The sequence below is a fragment of the Canis lupus genome, chromosome 30, assembly GCF_003254725.2.
Source record: "Canis lupus dingo isolate Sandy chromosome 30, ASM325472v2, whole genome shotgun sequence".
Taxonomy (NCBI): Eukaryota; Metazoa; Chordata; class Mammalia; order Carnivora; family Canidae; genus Canis; species Canis lupus.
In genome coordinates, this window is record NC_064272.1 from 19511269 (window position 1) to 19528180 (window position 16912).

The following is a 16912-nucleotide window of genomic DNA, read 5'->3' on the forward strand; positions in this document are numbered from 1 at the left end:
GAGAAAAGCCTTTTTTTCTTATTCAATCCTAAACTCCCCCCAGCACCTCAATAAAAAAATTCATCCAGTGGATAAATAGATCAGTCACCATCTGTCCACTTTTCTACTTTCAGAAATACATTATTTTCTCATGGCCCTATTCCTAGTCTTATATTTGTTTGCTTATAAAACTGTTATGATTTCCATTTTAACACATCATCTAGAGGGAGAGGAGATAAGCATGGTTTGCCATCTTGAATTCCAAGTCCCTTCAATTTTTCAAACTCTCTTTTCTCTTTTCTTCCATTATACTTTTGGGATTTCATTGGTCTTGTCAGGCTCCATTCTTCTGCTTTAAATGCTGATTTTCCTTAGACTTTTGTCTTAGGCTTTCTTACATTCTCACATTTCACGCTCTCTCTGCATGAATTCTGTATTCCCATCACTTCAGGTACCATTTATATGACCTTGGAACCCGAGACCTGTTCACTCAGTTCTAGACTTTCATGTGCAACTAGCTATTAGATATTTCTTTATCTGGATGACTTGTAAAACTTCACATTCCTCATATTCATTGGAGCACAACATCCATCCTTCTTAGTTTCCTATCTTAAGTGACTGGTATCATCACCAATGAATTTCCCAAGTCATTCTTGACATCTCACTTTCTCTCACTGCCCCCAGTGTAAGATACTTGCTATGCCAGATATATTCTCTGAACAAACAGCTCCAGCATTGTCCAGGAATGTGTTAAAAATGCAAGTTCTTGAACCTCAGCCTGGACCTACTGAGTAGGTCCTCTGGGGGTAGAGCCCAGAAATCTTTATTTAAACAAGCTCTGTAGGTGGTCCTGACATAAGCTCAGGTTGGAGAAGCACTGTTAGAGAAAACTCTAAATCTGGGTGTCTGCCTAACTTTCTAGTCTCATCTCTTGCTGGTGATTGAAAGTTTTATTAATAAGTAATAACTTATTTAATGCCAAGGTTATCAATGCCAAGGTTTATCAATGCCAAGGTTTTTTTTGCCTTATGGTTTTATTAACTATGTGTATTTATTAACATAAAATATTATACAGTTATATCAACATTATTTTGGTCAGTATTCACCTGATAAATTTTTTTCTGTCCATTTACTTTTAACCTTTCTACATCCTTATGCTGTTTTTGTCTTTTAAATTATATAACAAAAAAAATAAATTGTGTAACAATCTTTGTGATTTAACTAGATGTCTCAGTCCTTTTACATAATTGAGATTATAGTTTTAGTTAGATTTATCTCAACGACCTTACTTTATGCTTTCTATTTGCCTTGTTTATTTTTGTCTCCTTTGGATTAAATAACATTATTTTTCTTTTCCAAGTTGAAAGCTCCGTATTCTATTTCTATTATTTTTATTTATTCTATCTGTTCTTTTAGCAGCTACCCTGGAAATATCAACGTGTACATGTAGCTTATGGTCTAAAATTCTAAAATTAATCAATAGCTTTACCCATCCCTAGAACACCAGAACATGTAGATTCTGGTCACTACCCTATCCTATGCAATTGTTCACTAGGATTGTGTGTATATGTATGGGGGTGGGGCTTGGGAAATATATAAATATTGTTGTCTTATAGTCTGTATTTATTTACATTTTTAAAAAATTTGCTGGTTTTGTTCAATATTCCTTCTATCTCAGTTCTTCCTTCTGAAAGCATTGCTCTTCTTACTAAAGAATATCATTTAGAATTCTTTTGCTTATAGAGGATCTGTTGGTAGTGAACATTCTTAGTATTTTATCATTTAGAATTCTTCTGCTTATAGAGGATCTGTTGGTGGTGAACATTCTTAGTATTTGTATTAAATGTTATTATTTTGACCTCATTTTTAGGAAGATATTTTTGTTAGACATGCAGTTCTAAGTTGACAGATATTTTCTCTCAACTTTTTGAAGATATTTCACTGCTGTCTAGTTTTCATATTACTGGTGAGAAGTCAGCTTAATTACGTTCTGTTATAAATAACCTACTTTTTCCCACTAACCACTTTCAGGATCTTCTTTTTCTGTGGCATTCTATTGCTTCAATATCAGGTCCCTAGGTATTTATTCCCTTTCATTCATCCTGGAATTTACTAGGATTCATAAACCTTATGACCTATGCCTGCTGATGAACTAATACTTTGGGAAAAAAATGAAAAACTGAGTCAAAGCAACTTTGGGTCCCCTCTGATCATTTTGGAAACAGAAATGCTAAGTCTATAGTCAATTCCTGAGTCTTCTCAAAGCTAAAAATTATTATTGTTTGGGGCATAATGGACCAAACCTAGTAAGTTTAATAACTTCCAGTAGATTAAACTAGGATTTGCTAAGTATGCAGTAGCTGAAATGTAGATACTGCCTAAAAAGTATCTTACAGATGCAGGCCAAGTTTTGCATCTTGAAGGAACAGAAACCTAGAAAATTCAAATCATCTTGAATAAGGAACACCAAAACAGACCCTTGGCTCCTTATTTTTTTTTATTTTTTTTTTTTAATTTTTATTTATTTATGATAGTCACAGAGAGAGAGAGAGAGAGGCAGAGACACAGGCAGAGGGAGAAGCAGGCTCCATGCACCGGGAGCCTGATGTGGGATTCGATCCTGGGTCTCCAGGATCGCGCCCTGGGCCAAAGGCAGGCGCCAAACCGCTGCGCCACCCAGGGATCCCTCTTGGCTCCTTAATAATCATATTTGCAGGGTTATACAGCTGAATTCACCTATCACCAAGAAAATGTCCATTAACCTTAGTTTCTTTTTAGGAGCTAGACCACTGTGGGCAAAAACCTCAAGCTGGAACTCGATTACTTTCCAGAGCTATTTCTCATTTAACAATTAATTTTTCTCAACTCTCCAAGTAGTCTCAGAAAAAAAAAGTACCATCTCTCAAATTCTCTAGACTGGCAATAAATATCTCAGCTTGTGTAGCAAGCATTTGTGATAGCTGTAGCGTATGAAAGCTACTAGCAATTGTTAAGAAAAGAATGTACCACAGCATTTCACTCTAGCCTCATCCAAAGTTCAATCTCTCTAAGTTTAACAATGACGGCTTTGCTGTAAGCTATGAGAATAAGTATGTCTTTGATATCTGTTTCACTAGCATTTTGTTAAACTATTCAGTTTTTCCAAGTTGAACACTCATTATTCTTTTAGTTCTCAGAATTCAGAGCCATGTACTTTCTCCACAGATTAAAAACAAAAACAAAACAAAACAAAACAAAACAAAAAAAGGAAGGGGTTCTCTTGTTTCAACGAGTAATCCAATCCCTGATTCATAAATGCATAATGAATCGATTCCGCATTCCTGATTCTACTTGGCAAATTACTCATCAGCAGAGTCCAGCTCATAGTAGTCCTTTCATTGGCAAGGCTTTTCTTACAGCTTAGTCTTATTTCATTGGAATAAATCTTGCCTCCATGAAACTGCACCCAAATCACTGTCTATGTTCCTTTCTCTTCTCTCCCCCCTACCATCTCATGTACCATTGAACCTTCTCTGTTTCTCCTATATATGATATCAGACAAGTATATAACAGGAAGATTATAACTATTGAGTTTTACAAAATGATGAAGGTTTGGATAGGTTTGCTTAAGAGCTCAAAGTGAGTTACTACATGAAAAAAGACAAGCATCCAGACTTTTCCATTTTCAGCTCTACAACAGGTGGCATTTGCCAGTATCCTTTACATAGTGAGGTTGCCACAAGGCCCAATACAAAAGTTGGGGTGTTTATTTTGGTCTTCATCCAGCAAGAAAAGAGTTAAACTGGAAGACACAACATTGATCACATTCTTTGGGATCATCATACAAATTAATCTACCATTTAAGATCTAAATTTTCCTGTATGTAAAAGGAACATGAAAATCACTAAGATTTCCTTCAGCCCCAGAATTCTTTACCCCATCATTGGTTTTAGAAAGGGAGAGGCAACAGAGATGGTCACAAAGTTGCACACATCTTACCTACCCGTTTTCAGCAGCGCTAACGACATAGGGCTGTTTTGAGAAATCCCTCGCTTTTGCCAAACATGTTACTGAAGCCGAATGGCCAAATAGAAGTTCTTTAGCTGAAATCTGAAAATGATGATGATAAGCTTTTAAACAGCTATAAACTTTTAAAGAATATAAACATGACACTATATAAGTATTCATTATTCTGATTAGAGAATCCTACTATGTTTTTGCTCTACCTAGGTTTCAGGAAAACTAATCTATGCCACATCAAAATTCACAGAACAATAAACATCTAGATACAGGAGTTCTGTTGTACACATTTTAAAAAAATTTTTTGTTTTATTTCTGTATCCATCATGAAACCTAAATAATCACCAGACCTGTTTTACAACATCTAGGTTTTGAATACAAATAAGTCAGTGTTGATGTTTATTATGCACAAAATGTGCCTCAAATGATAGTAGCATATTAATGAGCACATTTCAGAATTCAGAAATGAGTTTACAAAATAATACAAAGAAAAGATTACCCTTTTGTAACCACTATAACCTTATTATAACCTTACTTGGCTTCCTGCCTCAGAATAGCAAAAATTAATTTTCCACATTAAAAATAAAATTTTACCTAAGCTATTATTGAAAATGCCAATGTCTTCCTAAATACATGAATTTGAAAATACAGCACTGAGGGCTAATTCTTCCATTATCTATGTGTTAAAAACGTCTATTGCTCTTTATTTTATAAAACAAGATTATGAAAATCAAACTACAAAACAAAAGACAATAAGAATCCTCTCACATAGAGAAGAGGTTGTCGATAGGGACTAAGAATTTAATTTAAATAAATAAACACATTTTAAGTAATAAAATTTGTCTTAAGGGTAATAGAAATCTACTCCTAAATGAATTAATATTCTTTTTTTCATGTTTTCTCTTCTTTTGTTTTTACATTTTTAAAATTTAAATTCAATTTGCCAACATATAGTATAACACCCAGTGCTTATCCCATCAATTGCCCTCCTCAGTGTCTGTCACTCAGATACCCCATCCCCCCACCCAACTCCCCTTCCCCAATCCTTTGTTTCCTAGAACTAGGAGTGTCTCATGGTTTGTCTCGCTTTCTACTTTTTCCCATTCAGTTCCCCTCCTTTCCCCTATAATCCATTTCACTATTTCTTATATTCCACATATGACTGAAATCATATGATGATTGTCCTTCTCTGATTGATTTATTTCACTCAGCATAATACCCTCCAGTTCCATCCATGTTGAAGCAAATGATGGGTAGTCGTCTCTTCTGATGGCTGAATAATATTCCAGTGTGTGTGTGTGTGTGTGTGTGTGTGTGTGTGTGTATACCACATAATCTTTATCCATTCATCTGTCAAAGGACATCATGGCTCCTTCCAGTTAGGCTGTTGTGGACATTGCTGCTATGAACACTGGGGTGCAGGTGTCCTGGTGTTTCACTACATGCGTATCTCTGGGGTAAATATCCAGTAGTGTAATTGCTGGGTGGTAGGGTAGCTCTATTTTTAACTCTTTGAGGAACCTCCACACTGTTTTCCAGAATGGGTGTACCTGTTTGCATTCCCACCAATAGTGCAAGAGGGTTCCCCCTTCTCCACATCCTCTCCACCGTTTGTTGTTTCCTTTCTTGTTAATTTTCACCATTCTCACTGGTGTGAGGTGGTATTTATTGTGGTTTTGATTTGTATTTCCCTGATGACAAGTGATGTGGAGCATTTCTCATGTGCTTGTTGGCCATGTGCGGGTCTTCTTTCAAGAAATTTCTGTTCATGTCTTCTGCCCATTTCATGACTGGATTGTTTGTTTCTTGGGTGTTGAGTTTGATAAATTCTTTATAGATCTTGGATACTAGCCCTTTATCTGATATGTCATTTGCAAATATCTTCTCCCATTCGGTAGGTGATCTTTTAGTTTTGTTGACTGTTTCTTTCGCTGTGCAGAAGTTTTTATCTTGATTAAGTCCCAATAGTTCATTTTTGCTCTTGTTTCCCTTGCCTTCATAAATGTATCTTGCAAGAAGTTACTGTAGCCAAGTTCGAAAAGGTTGTTGCCTGTGTTCTCGCCTAGGATTTTGATAGATTCTTGTCTTACATTTAGATCTTTCAACCATTTTGAGTTTATCTGTCTGTATGGTGTAAGAGAATGGTCTAGTTTCATTCTTCTGCACGTGGCTGTCCAATTTTTCCCAGCACCATTTATTGAAGAGATTGTCCTTTGTCCAGTGGATATTCTTTCCTGCGTTGTCAAGTATTAGTTGACCATAGATTTGAGTGCCTATTTCTGGGTTCTCTATTCTGTTCCATTGATCTGTCTGTTTTTGTGCCCGTACCATACTGTCTTGATGATCACAGCTTTGTAATACAGCTTGAAATCTGGCATTGTGATGCCCCCAGCATTAGTTTTCTTTTTCAATATTCCTCTGGCTATTCGAGGTCTTTTCTTATTCCATACAAATCTTAAGATTTTATGCACCAACTCTGTGAAGAAAGTCTATGGTTTTTGATAGGGATTACACTGAACATGTAAGTTGCCCTGGGTAGCATAGGCATTTTCAAATATTTATTCTTCCAATCCATGAGCATGGAATGTTTTTCCATCTTTTTGTATGTTCCTCAATTGTTTTCAGAAGTGTTCTGGAGTTTTTGGGTATAGATCCTTTACCTCTTTGGTTAGGTTTATTCCTAGGTATCTTATGCTTTTGGGTGCAATTGTAAATGGGATTGATTCCTTAATTTCTCTTTCTTCAGTTTCATTGTTAGTGTATAGAAATGCCACAGATTTCTGTGCATTGATTTTGTGTCCTGTCACATTGCTGAATTGCTGTATGAGTTCTAGCAATCTTGGGGTGGATTCTTTTGGGTTTTCTATGTATAGTAGCATGTCATCTGTGAAGAGGGAGAGTTTGATGAATGGGTCAACCAGGAAATTAGAGAAGAATTAAAAAGATTCGTGGAAACTAATGAAAATGAAAATACAACCATTCAAAATCTTTGGGCTACACCAAAAGTGGTCATAAGAGGGAAATACATCACAATACAAGCCTTCCTCAAAAAATTAGAAAAAACTCAAAAACACCTAACTTCACACGTAAAGGAACTGGAGAAAAACAGCAAATAAAGCCTACACCAAGCTGAAGAAGAGAGATAATAAAGATTAGAGCAGAACTCAATGAAATAGAGACCAGAAGAACTGTAGAACAGATCAATAAAACCAGGAGCTCATCCTTTGAAAGAATTACTAAGATAGATAAACACTTAGCCAGCCTTATTAAAAAGAAAAGAGAAAAGACTCAATGTAATAAAATCATGAATGAAGGAGGAGAGATCACAACCAATACCAAGAATATAAAAATGATTTTAAAAATGTATTATGAGCAGCTATATGCCAACAAATTAGGCAATGTAAAAGAAATGGACGCATTTCTGGAAACCAACAAATTGCCAAAACTGGAACAGGAAGAAACAGAAAACCCAAATAGGCCAATAACCAGCAAGGAAATTGAAGCAGTCATCAAAAACCTCTCAAGACACAAAAGTCCAGGGCCAGATGGCTTCCCAGGGGAATTCTATCAAACGTTTAAAGAAGAAACAATGCCTATTCTACTAAAGCTGTTCCAAAGGAGAGAAAGGGAGGGAATACTTCCGAACTCGTTTTATGAGGACAGCATTACCTTGATTCCAAACCAGACAAAGACCCCACTGAAAAGGAAAATTACAGACCAATATCCCTGATGAACACACATGTAAAAATTCTCACCAAGATACTAGCCAATAGGATCCAACAGTACATTAAGAGGATTATTCACCACAAGCAAGTGGGATTTATCCCCAGGATGCAAGGTTGGTTCAACCCTCCTAAAACAATCAATGTGATAGATCACATCAATAAGAGAAAAAACAAAAACCATATGATCCTCTCAATAGATGCAGAGAAAGCATTTGACAAAATACAGCATCCATTCCTGACTAAAACTCTTCAGAGTCTAGGGATAGAGGGAACATTCCTCAATAGCTTAAAAGCCATTTATGAAAAGCCCACAGTGAATATAATTCTCAATGGGGAAAAACTGAGAGCCTTGCCCCTAAGATCAGGAACATGACAGAGATGTCTATTCTCACTACTGTTATTCAACACAGTACTAGAAGTCCTAGCCTCAGCAATCAGATAACAAAAAGAAATAAAAGGCATTCAAATTGGCAATGAATTAATATTCTTACACTTTTTTCTGAACTATGCAAATATATCCATAGATGGTAACCAAATCATATTAATGAGTGATAAGTTCTTTCAAAACACAAGCATTCTCTGCCTTCACTTTATTTCTATCACAATCAGAAATACTTCTCCAAAGATCTGTTGTCAGACTAAATTTCCAGTGCTACTAAGCATTTTCATGGTTGGTTAGAATCATTTACAACCCAAGTTCTTATTCTACCTTTTTCCTGGGAAATCCAGATAGTTCCATCTCAGAAAACAGCATACTATCTTTCCCCATCATTACATTTTGGAACACATACCCCTACGAATATTAACACCTTACCATATATTACAAGCCAAATTAAGCAAGGAATTAGGGAAAATCAAGATTATTTTCCTGGAGAAAATATACCGTAGACAAAATAGCATAATGGAACTCCATTGCTTTGCATATGGAGTCCTCATTCTACTACTAAATCCCCACATGTAATTAAATAGACTGTGAGAATTCATCATAATCTCTTTATTTTATCATATTCTGGAAGTGCTGTAAGGAATATAAACAACAACAAAAATCCACAATGACATCCAAAAGACCTTTACTTCTATTCATTGGCTCTACTTCTATTGACACATTACTGACGTCCACCTTCCTCCACCCCAGGAGTTTCCAATAGCACAAATGGGAACACACAATTTGATGTGCATCCACCATATCCAGGCACTGGTGCAACTATAAACAGGGTTTGATACCCATTTCACTGATGAAGAAATCAGGCTCCAAGAATATGCCATTTGCTAGATTTGGTAAATATATGAGTTATAATTTGACCAAGCTCTCCATTCTTTTTCTGTACACAATATTGCTATTTTTGCTATTCTTCACTTTGTCACTGCCTTCTGAGTATTAAATAGGAAGAAAAATAGAATATGGCAATACTAAGGGGATATATCTGGGGGCAGGAGGGGTGTTCAACTCAGCTTTCTCTATGCTTAAAAGCATTATAAATACCAGCAATCAATACCAGGAAACACAGGTGAAGTAGTTCCTAGCATGAAAATTGGAGAAGGTCTTCACTGGTAAACCACATGAAGAGGTCTTTGGGAGTTGGACTCTGAATCTGGAAGCAGCATCACAATCTGGGCAGCTGATGAGAAGCCCAGGACAGGGAGGCACATATTCTCTACTCCCCTGTAACCTGCAGGCCTACTACCCATGACAGGGAAAAACTGAGATGTGTTCCCAATCCCCTAATAAATACTTGTATACTCCGAGATATTCAGAGCTTAAATCACCTCTTTTCCTTTCCTATTCCTGTTCTCTAATCACTGCTATTCCTGATACAAATACATGATACCACCACACCACCAGTCCCACCCATTTATTTAAACCCCAAATCTGTAAGGTATCCTTGACTGTTCCTGCCCCTTTACCCACACTCCAATCAGTTGCTGAGTTCTGACCATTCTTTTTTCTTAATATCTTTCCATTTTTCATCTCTTTTTCATCCCATCACTGATTTGGTTCATACTCAAAAACTTTCTTGACTAAATTAATGTGGAATCTCCCACCATAGTCACTGCTCCTTACCTCTTCTCCCCCTCCCTTCAGTATGCCCTTCACATTAATACCAAATGACAGTTTCAATCACAAATATAATAATATAGTATTATATCATCTCCTTGCATAAATCATCTAGAAATCCCTCAATATTGCCACTGCTTTTAATTAGCATGGCATTAACTCTTGCTAGCTAATTTTTTAAAATATAAATTCCTCAGCACTCAAAGTACTCAGAGTACCTTTTATTATCACATAAGTACACTACATTAGCCTATGTCCTTTCTCTACTACACTGTAGTCCCTTGGACAGTCAGCACCAAGTCTTCTCATTTGTGTTTGAACCCAGGTACCTAGTATACTGTCTAACTTATACCATGTAGTCAATACATGCATGTTGAATAAATACTGAATAAATCCCAGGAACACAGGTAAAAAGATGAAGATGCTAGGATTCCAAATTTCTTAAGCTTATTGCAACCTACATATTACAAGACAACTACTCCAACTGGAAAACACTATACCTGAAACATTAAAAAGAGTAGCAAGACCATTTAAGCCATTTAGAAGTGTGAGTTTAAATTCTGAGATAATAAATGTGAGGGCCACTCTTCAAAGCTCAGTGGTTGCAATAATACCAGTTCCTCTTTCAGGAATGTTCATAAACATTGAGCTGAGGTGGTCTGCTATGCAGTTCTTGGCAGTCCTGTAGTGTAACTCTTCTGTGATGGGAGATGTTAATTAATTACACTATAAAATAGAATTACAATTAATTGTTAATTTAGGTTTTAAAGTGACAAACTTTAAGGGCTAAAAATAGTCTTTGATCTTTAAAAGGCTTCTTAATGAGGGCAGTATACTTTAAGTACATCATTAGTTTAAATGTTCAAATTGGGTCCAGAGGCTGCTAGGACTAAGCAAATATCTATTCCAATATGTTAAATGTTTATGACTTGGGACAGGGACAATTAATTGCTAATCAATGGGCCAAATCCTAGGTGAGGTCAGGTTCTGAGATAGGAAGACGACAATAGTAAATTGGATTTAGAGCTTTTTGATGTGATCTTTAAAAATCACAGGCAAGCAGAGGCCTAAAGAATAGCAAGAAGGCCAAACTGACAGAAACACCCAGATAATTAAGATATTACTCATTTAGTTAATAGCGTTTTCAAGGGTGCCCTTTGTTTAGATTAATGAGCTATAATTTTTAGAGTTATACTTACATGTCTGTAGTTCAGTTACTTAAACATATAATTCAGGATGTAAAACAGTAAAACTCAGCACAGCTTAAAGGGTGATAACACTTAGTTGGCAGCTATGATTAGCAATATTCATAATATAATTTTCAAATGATCTTGATCCATCATATAGTACTTCATTTTCTCCAAACTCAGAAGTAAAATCAATTTATTACTTTAGTAAGCACCTTTTTAACAATCATGCAAAACTTCTATGGTCATTGCAGGTAGAAACAAATTGTGCTTATTTTGTGAGTGCCTTCTGTTTCAATATGACTCAGTTTCACTCACCTTTAGTTCAGATGAGAGATTCCAGAGACAGAGCTGACCTTCTTGACTTCCAGTCACAATGGTTTGTTGGTCATCAGTGATCATGATGGCAGTGATGCTGTGTGGAGGGGCCTTCTTTCCCCAGAGTGCTACTGCCTGCAAGGAGGACCTCATGCTGAGAGAATCCTGAACAGAGAAGAAAGTAAACACAGTCATCATTAATACATTTTGGGGGACGGATCATGTCACTAATGGATTTACCATGATCTAAACTCTGGGATGTATTCTCCCACAGTTGGGGGAAAAGGGTGCTTCCCTGTCATTAGAGGAGAAGGCAGCCATTACACATTGAAATTACCATGCGCAGTGTTAATCCATCAAACAAAAATGACTTTTCTCCCAGTTTGTGATTATTGAGGCTGACAAAGACAAAGATAGGAATAGTTTATCCACTCCACACATGGCTTTGACTATGGGTGATCCTGACTTGCTCCAAAGCCCAGCAAAGCCTCTCACAAAGAACAGAGCTGGCTACACACTATAATTTGAAGACAGCTTTGCATATTCTCTCTCCCCAAAAATGTTATCACCTCACCTAAGTAACAAATATCTGAATTTTGCAGTTAAGAAGTAAATAAGAAATAACTCTGGGAAATGAACAAGGTGTAGTGGAAAGGGAGGTGGGTGGGGGGTGGGGGTGACTGGGTGACGGGCACTGAGGGGGGCACTTGATGGGATGAGCACTGGGTGTTATGCTATATGTTGGCAAATTGAACTCCAATAAAAAATAATAAAAATAAATAAATAAAAGAAGTAAATATTTTCTATAAAAACAGTGTTTCCCAGTCTTCAAAAATTCATGTGTGACTTTCCTGATTTCTGCCATATTCATGTTCCACCTATCCTACTTTAATAAATATCTTTATTTCACTTGTTTTTGCATTTGCTATCTTCCTCAATGAGAATTTCCATGAAAAAAAATAAATTTAAAAAAATTTAAAAAAGAATTTTCATGAAACTACTATCTTCATGTGTTAGTTACAAGGGTTAAAATGAATATATAATTATCAAAAATGCTTGCCTGTGTACTTACTACCCAAAATGATCTGAAGTATACCTAGCAATATGTGCATTACAGCTTGTGACACAATGAGTTAAATGTTTCCCACAAATAGGCATTCTTTTCTGAAATACAAATAATTTGATGATTAATAATGCTTTAAATCTTTAGAGTAGATTAGTAAGTTTCCTCTTATAACTTAGTAGTAAAGTAGTATATATTTAGTCTCATTAAAAACATCAAAGATGAGAGGGAGGAAGATAGCAAGCTTACTTCCCACATTTGGCTTGAGAAAGTTAACAAAATGAAAATCTTCTGTCCTGAAGGACTTCTGGTTCTGAAGCATAAAAAGGATAAATACCAAAACAAGTTATTAAAATTTATGGTACATATTATTTATTATGTTTAAGTACACATAGACTCATACACACATATAAACATTTAGTATGCGTTGACACCATGAACATAAATTTGATGTAGAGAGTAAGTAACTCATAAACTGGTTGCTTTCAAAATTTTATCTGTAGTTCATTTATTTGGAATTCAGTACCTAGTTCCTGATGGTTCGCTTCTTAGATCAGTACACAGCGGCCTATATTATTCTTACTGCAACCCCCCAGGTGCCACAAAACCAAAATTTCTATGGGAACTAGTTGGAGCTTTGCAATTCAGACTATCAGGACTGCACTTATTCATCACATTACTAAGCTAACCAAAGTGTTGTGGTTTCAACAACACTATAATCTGAACTTGGACTTTTACCTCAAATACAGAGAAACAATGCTATGCATGTGTGCGTGCATGCGTGTTGCTTCTTGGCCATGATTGTAAATAAGTCTAAGGAATTCCAAGCAGTACAAATCTAAGAATAATTTGAAAGAGGAGTTGAATCGGTTTAAGTGTTAATCCCCACTTAAGAACAAGAAGCCTTCCTTACTCAATGAAATGAAATCTAGAAAAACTCCAACATTATTCAGAAAGATAAGGGAGCTTATTTCCAAATCTTCCAAGAAAATAGGTCAAACCTGAACCACAAAACAGGTGTGGAATAAAATATATCGTTACATATTTATAATGCCAGAATTCCCACATGAAGAGATGCATGTAAATAATTTTTTAAAGATGTTATTTATTTCTTCATGAAAGACATAGAGAGAGAGAGGGAGAGACATAGGCAGAGGGAGAAGCAGGCCCCCTGCAAGGAGCCCGATGCAGGACCCAGGAACCCAGGATTGCATCCTGAGCCGAAGGCAGATGCTCAACCGCTGAGCCACCAGGCATCCCAGAAATCCACATAAATAATTGTTCTCAGGTCAATGATACTAGTGAGAGGCCTCTCAAAAACACTATACATATATTAAGATACCTCAAATTTTTAACAAAATCATGCCAAGTGCTAAGAATGTAAAACAACTAGAACTCCTATGTTGCTGTTGGAAATACACATTGGAAAATAGTTTTGCAGTTGTTTTACAAAGTGAAAAATGTGTCAGTACATTACCCAGTCAATGCATCTAGGTGTCACCCAAGAGAAAAGAGAACAAATATTTCAAAAAGATTTCTACATGTAGCATTTTATTTATAATAGCTAAAAACTGGAAACAACCCAAATGTCCATCATATGAAGTGAATGGATAAATAAATGGTGGTATAACCACATAATGGGATACTATTCATCAATAAAAAAGAATGAACTCTTAATTTGCATAACACAGATTAAACTAAAAATAATTATACTAAGTGAAAATGGTGGCTAAAAAGAATAAATACAGTATGACTCCATTTATATAAAATTCTAGAAAATTCAGATTACTCTATGACAATAGAAAGAAGGTCAGTGGATGTCTGTGGACAAGAGAAAGGGACAGGGATTATAGAAATTGCAAAAGAGAATAAAGAAACTTCTGAGAATGGCAGACATGTTATTATTTTGACTATGGTGATTGTTGCAGGAATGAACACATATGTTAAAACATATACAACTATACACTTTCAATACATATATGTAAACATATATGTAAATAAATATACTGCATGTCTATTACATTTTAATGAAACTATTTTTTTATTTTTTTTTATTTTTTATTTTTTTGGTTTTTTTTTGAAACTATTTTTTTAAATAAAGCATTTGGAAGATACTTTAACAACCAAGATTGTATATGGTTTTCATAGAAGCAAATAACTCCAGTGGCAAATAAGCTTGCAATAAGAAATTACAAACCATTCAAGAAAATAATAAACCATTAGTAAATAGAATGATCAGTACCTCCAAACCTAATAATAAGAGAACAATATAAAACTTATTGTGAAAGAATAAATATATTAAATTATTATGAACTATTAAAGAGACAAAAGAAGAAATCTAAAACCTTAGGGAAAAAGATAGCCTATAAAAGAAATAAACAGGTAGAATTTTAAAAGAAACAAATACTGCTTCTAGAGTAAAATGTAACCATTGGAATATAACAAATGTCAAGAAAATAAATCAAAATAGACTCAAGTGAAGAGAAAATCAATGCACTTACAGACAATTCTTAAGAAATTGCACAAAAAAAGGGCAAAGAGTGATTAAGAAACAGAATGTTGAGTGAAAAAAATCAGAGAGTTAAGATCAATCAGAGATATTAAGAACGATGGATGATAAAATGAGAACACCCAACATTTATCTAATATAAGCTCCAAAAAAGGTAGAACCCTTTCCCTTCCTGGTTAGTTCAGTCCTAAAACCATTAGGTAGAGAAGCGTTATTGGAGTGTCAGAGCTCAACCTTGTGAGGAGGGCATCCGTATAGAACAAGTGGAGCTGGAGCCCAGGGAGGATGAGTAAGATGCCCAAACTTGGATAGCCCTGTGTGAGATGTACAGCCCAAGCAGAGTGAAAACAGACAATGTGTTCAAGCTGTCTCATACTGGGTGTTGGAGCCTGAACAAAAAAGAAGAAGTTCACACCATGAGGATGATAAAGGGAGTGGCCCTGGTGTGGGGCTCAGAAACCAGTGCAAGGTGAGAAGGGTATTTGCATGGAAGGGAGAGCCAATGTGGAGGGCTAGAGCCCAAACAGGGTGATGATGGAGTTTACATTGAGTAAGGAGGTACTGGCAAAGGGGAATCAGAGGATGGGCAAGGTTAGGTGAACATCCATTTACAGAGATGCCCCGGAATAGAGTGCAGGAGCCCAGGAAGGATAATGTCCTGGTGGCAGGAGTGGTACTACCAGAAAGTGTAGCCAGACATAGGAAATACAGTGGCTGAGCAGAGTCTTCACATCCAGGGTCAGTAGAGAGCTCTACGAGGGCTGATGAAGCCATATAATGATCAGGAGGCCAGAGGGCAGGGCAGCAGAATTTATAGAAAATTAGTTACATTCAGAGTAATGATTAAATAATTAACATATTAATAGAATAACAGGAACCAAGTTTCCTACTATCAGAAAGGAAAGCTGAAAATATAGAAAGGAAGAAAACTAGAACAATTCCTGTTATGTTGCAGTGGTATCAGAGGTATTAGTATGAACACACATACATTCAATGTACACATTTCCCATCTCTGTTCCCTGAGGGCTTGGAGCAGCAACACTCCCATGGCAACAAGCTCACTTAGCATCTTCTAAATGCTATTCTTTACTAAAAGGAACCAGGGTTTCTTGGGAAATTGGTTGATTCCATCCCTGGAGCAGGGAAAATACAAGATAATACTGGTACATTATATTATTGAGAGCAAAGAACTGCTCAGAGTAAGGGGACCTATCAAAAGGACATAGAAACCAGCTTGAATGGGTGCCCACTGGCCAAATTATGGACTACAAGAGCACCAAAGTGAATCATGCTAGGAATAGATTGAAATTCACTGAATAAAATGGGAAACCACATGTTTATACTGATAATTACTAATTCCAAAGGAAATAAAAGAGTAACTTCATACAGGAAGAGCCTGGCAAGTAATAGAAGTAAAAATAATCAGTGATGGAGCAAATCAGATTCATGCACCACCTGACAGGATGCTGTGAGAAGAACACGGCAGCACTTCTGTGGTGTTCCTGCCAAAGATGTGTGACTTGAATCTAATCAAGACAAACACAGACTGAAGGACCTTACAAAATAACTGACCTGTAATTTTTAAAAAGCCAAGTAAGGTCAAGAAAGTAAAAAACCAAGGAATGCTCCAACTAAAAGACTCAAAACATATGACAACTAATGCAAGATATGGGTCTCACCTGGATTCTCTTACTACAATGGACAATACTGGGATAACTGGCAATACTTAAGTGAGGTGTAGGAATGAATAGTGGTAATAATATATCAATGCTAATTTCCTAATTTTGGAAGGTTCATCATGATTGTATAGGAGAATATCTCCTAAGAAGTACAAAACTAAATTCTTAAAAGATTAAGTAACAGATTGGCAACTTACCATTAAGAAGTTTTCATGAATATAGTTCTGTGTACTATACTTACTGTTTACCCCTAAATTTTAAATGATTTTAGAAGTAAATTACTAAATTATTATTAAAAAGCTAATGGGTTTACCATTTTACAGCATATTTCAAAGATATGAAAACTTAGATTTAAGAATCCAATGTGTTAAGGAGGATTAAAGTAGAAATAAATGAA

The 16912-nt window shown here is 35.9% G+C and overlaps 1 protein-coding gene across 5 annotated transcripts in view; it reads right to left on the bottom strand.

Moving 5' to 3' along the window:
• Positions 1–16912, bottom strand: part of WDR72 (WD repeat domain 72) — a 220806-nt gene that overhangs the window by 183555 nt on the left and 20339 nt on the right. For 3 of the 5 annotated variants that reach the window (XM_049104237.1, XM_035708857.2, XM_049104239.1), the window contains exons 1-3: positions 12577–12635; positions 11265–11429; positions 3962–4068 (exon numbers count right to left, since the gene is read on the bottom strand). In XM_049104237.1, the coding sequence (XP_048960194.1) occupies positions 3962–4068; positions 11265–11429; positions 12577–12585 (281 nt within the window). In that variant the 5' untranslated portion in view covers positions 12586–12635. Of the gene's footprint in view, positions 1–3961; positions 4069–11264; positions 11430–12576; positions 12636–16912 lie in introns of those variants that run through there. The other 2 variants (XM_049104238.1, XM_049104240.1) reach the window with 2 other exon arrangements.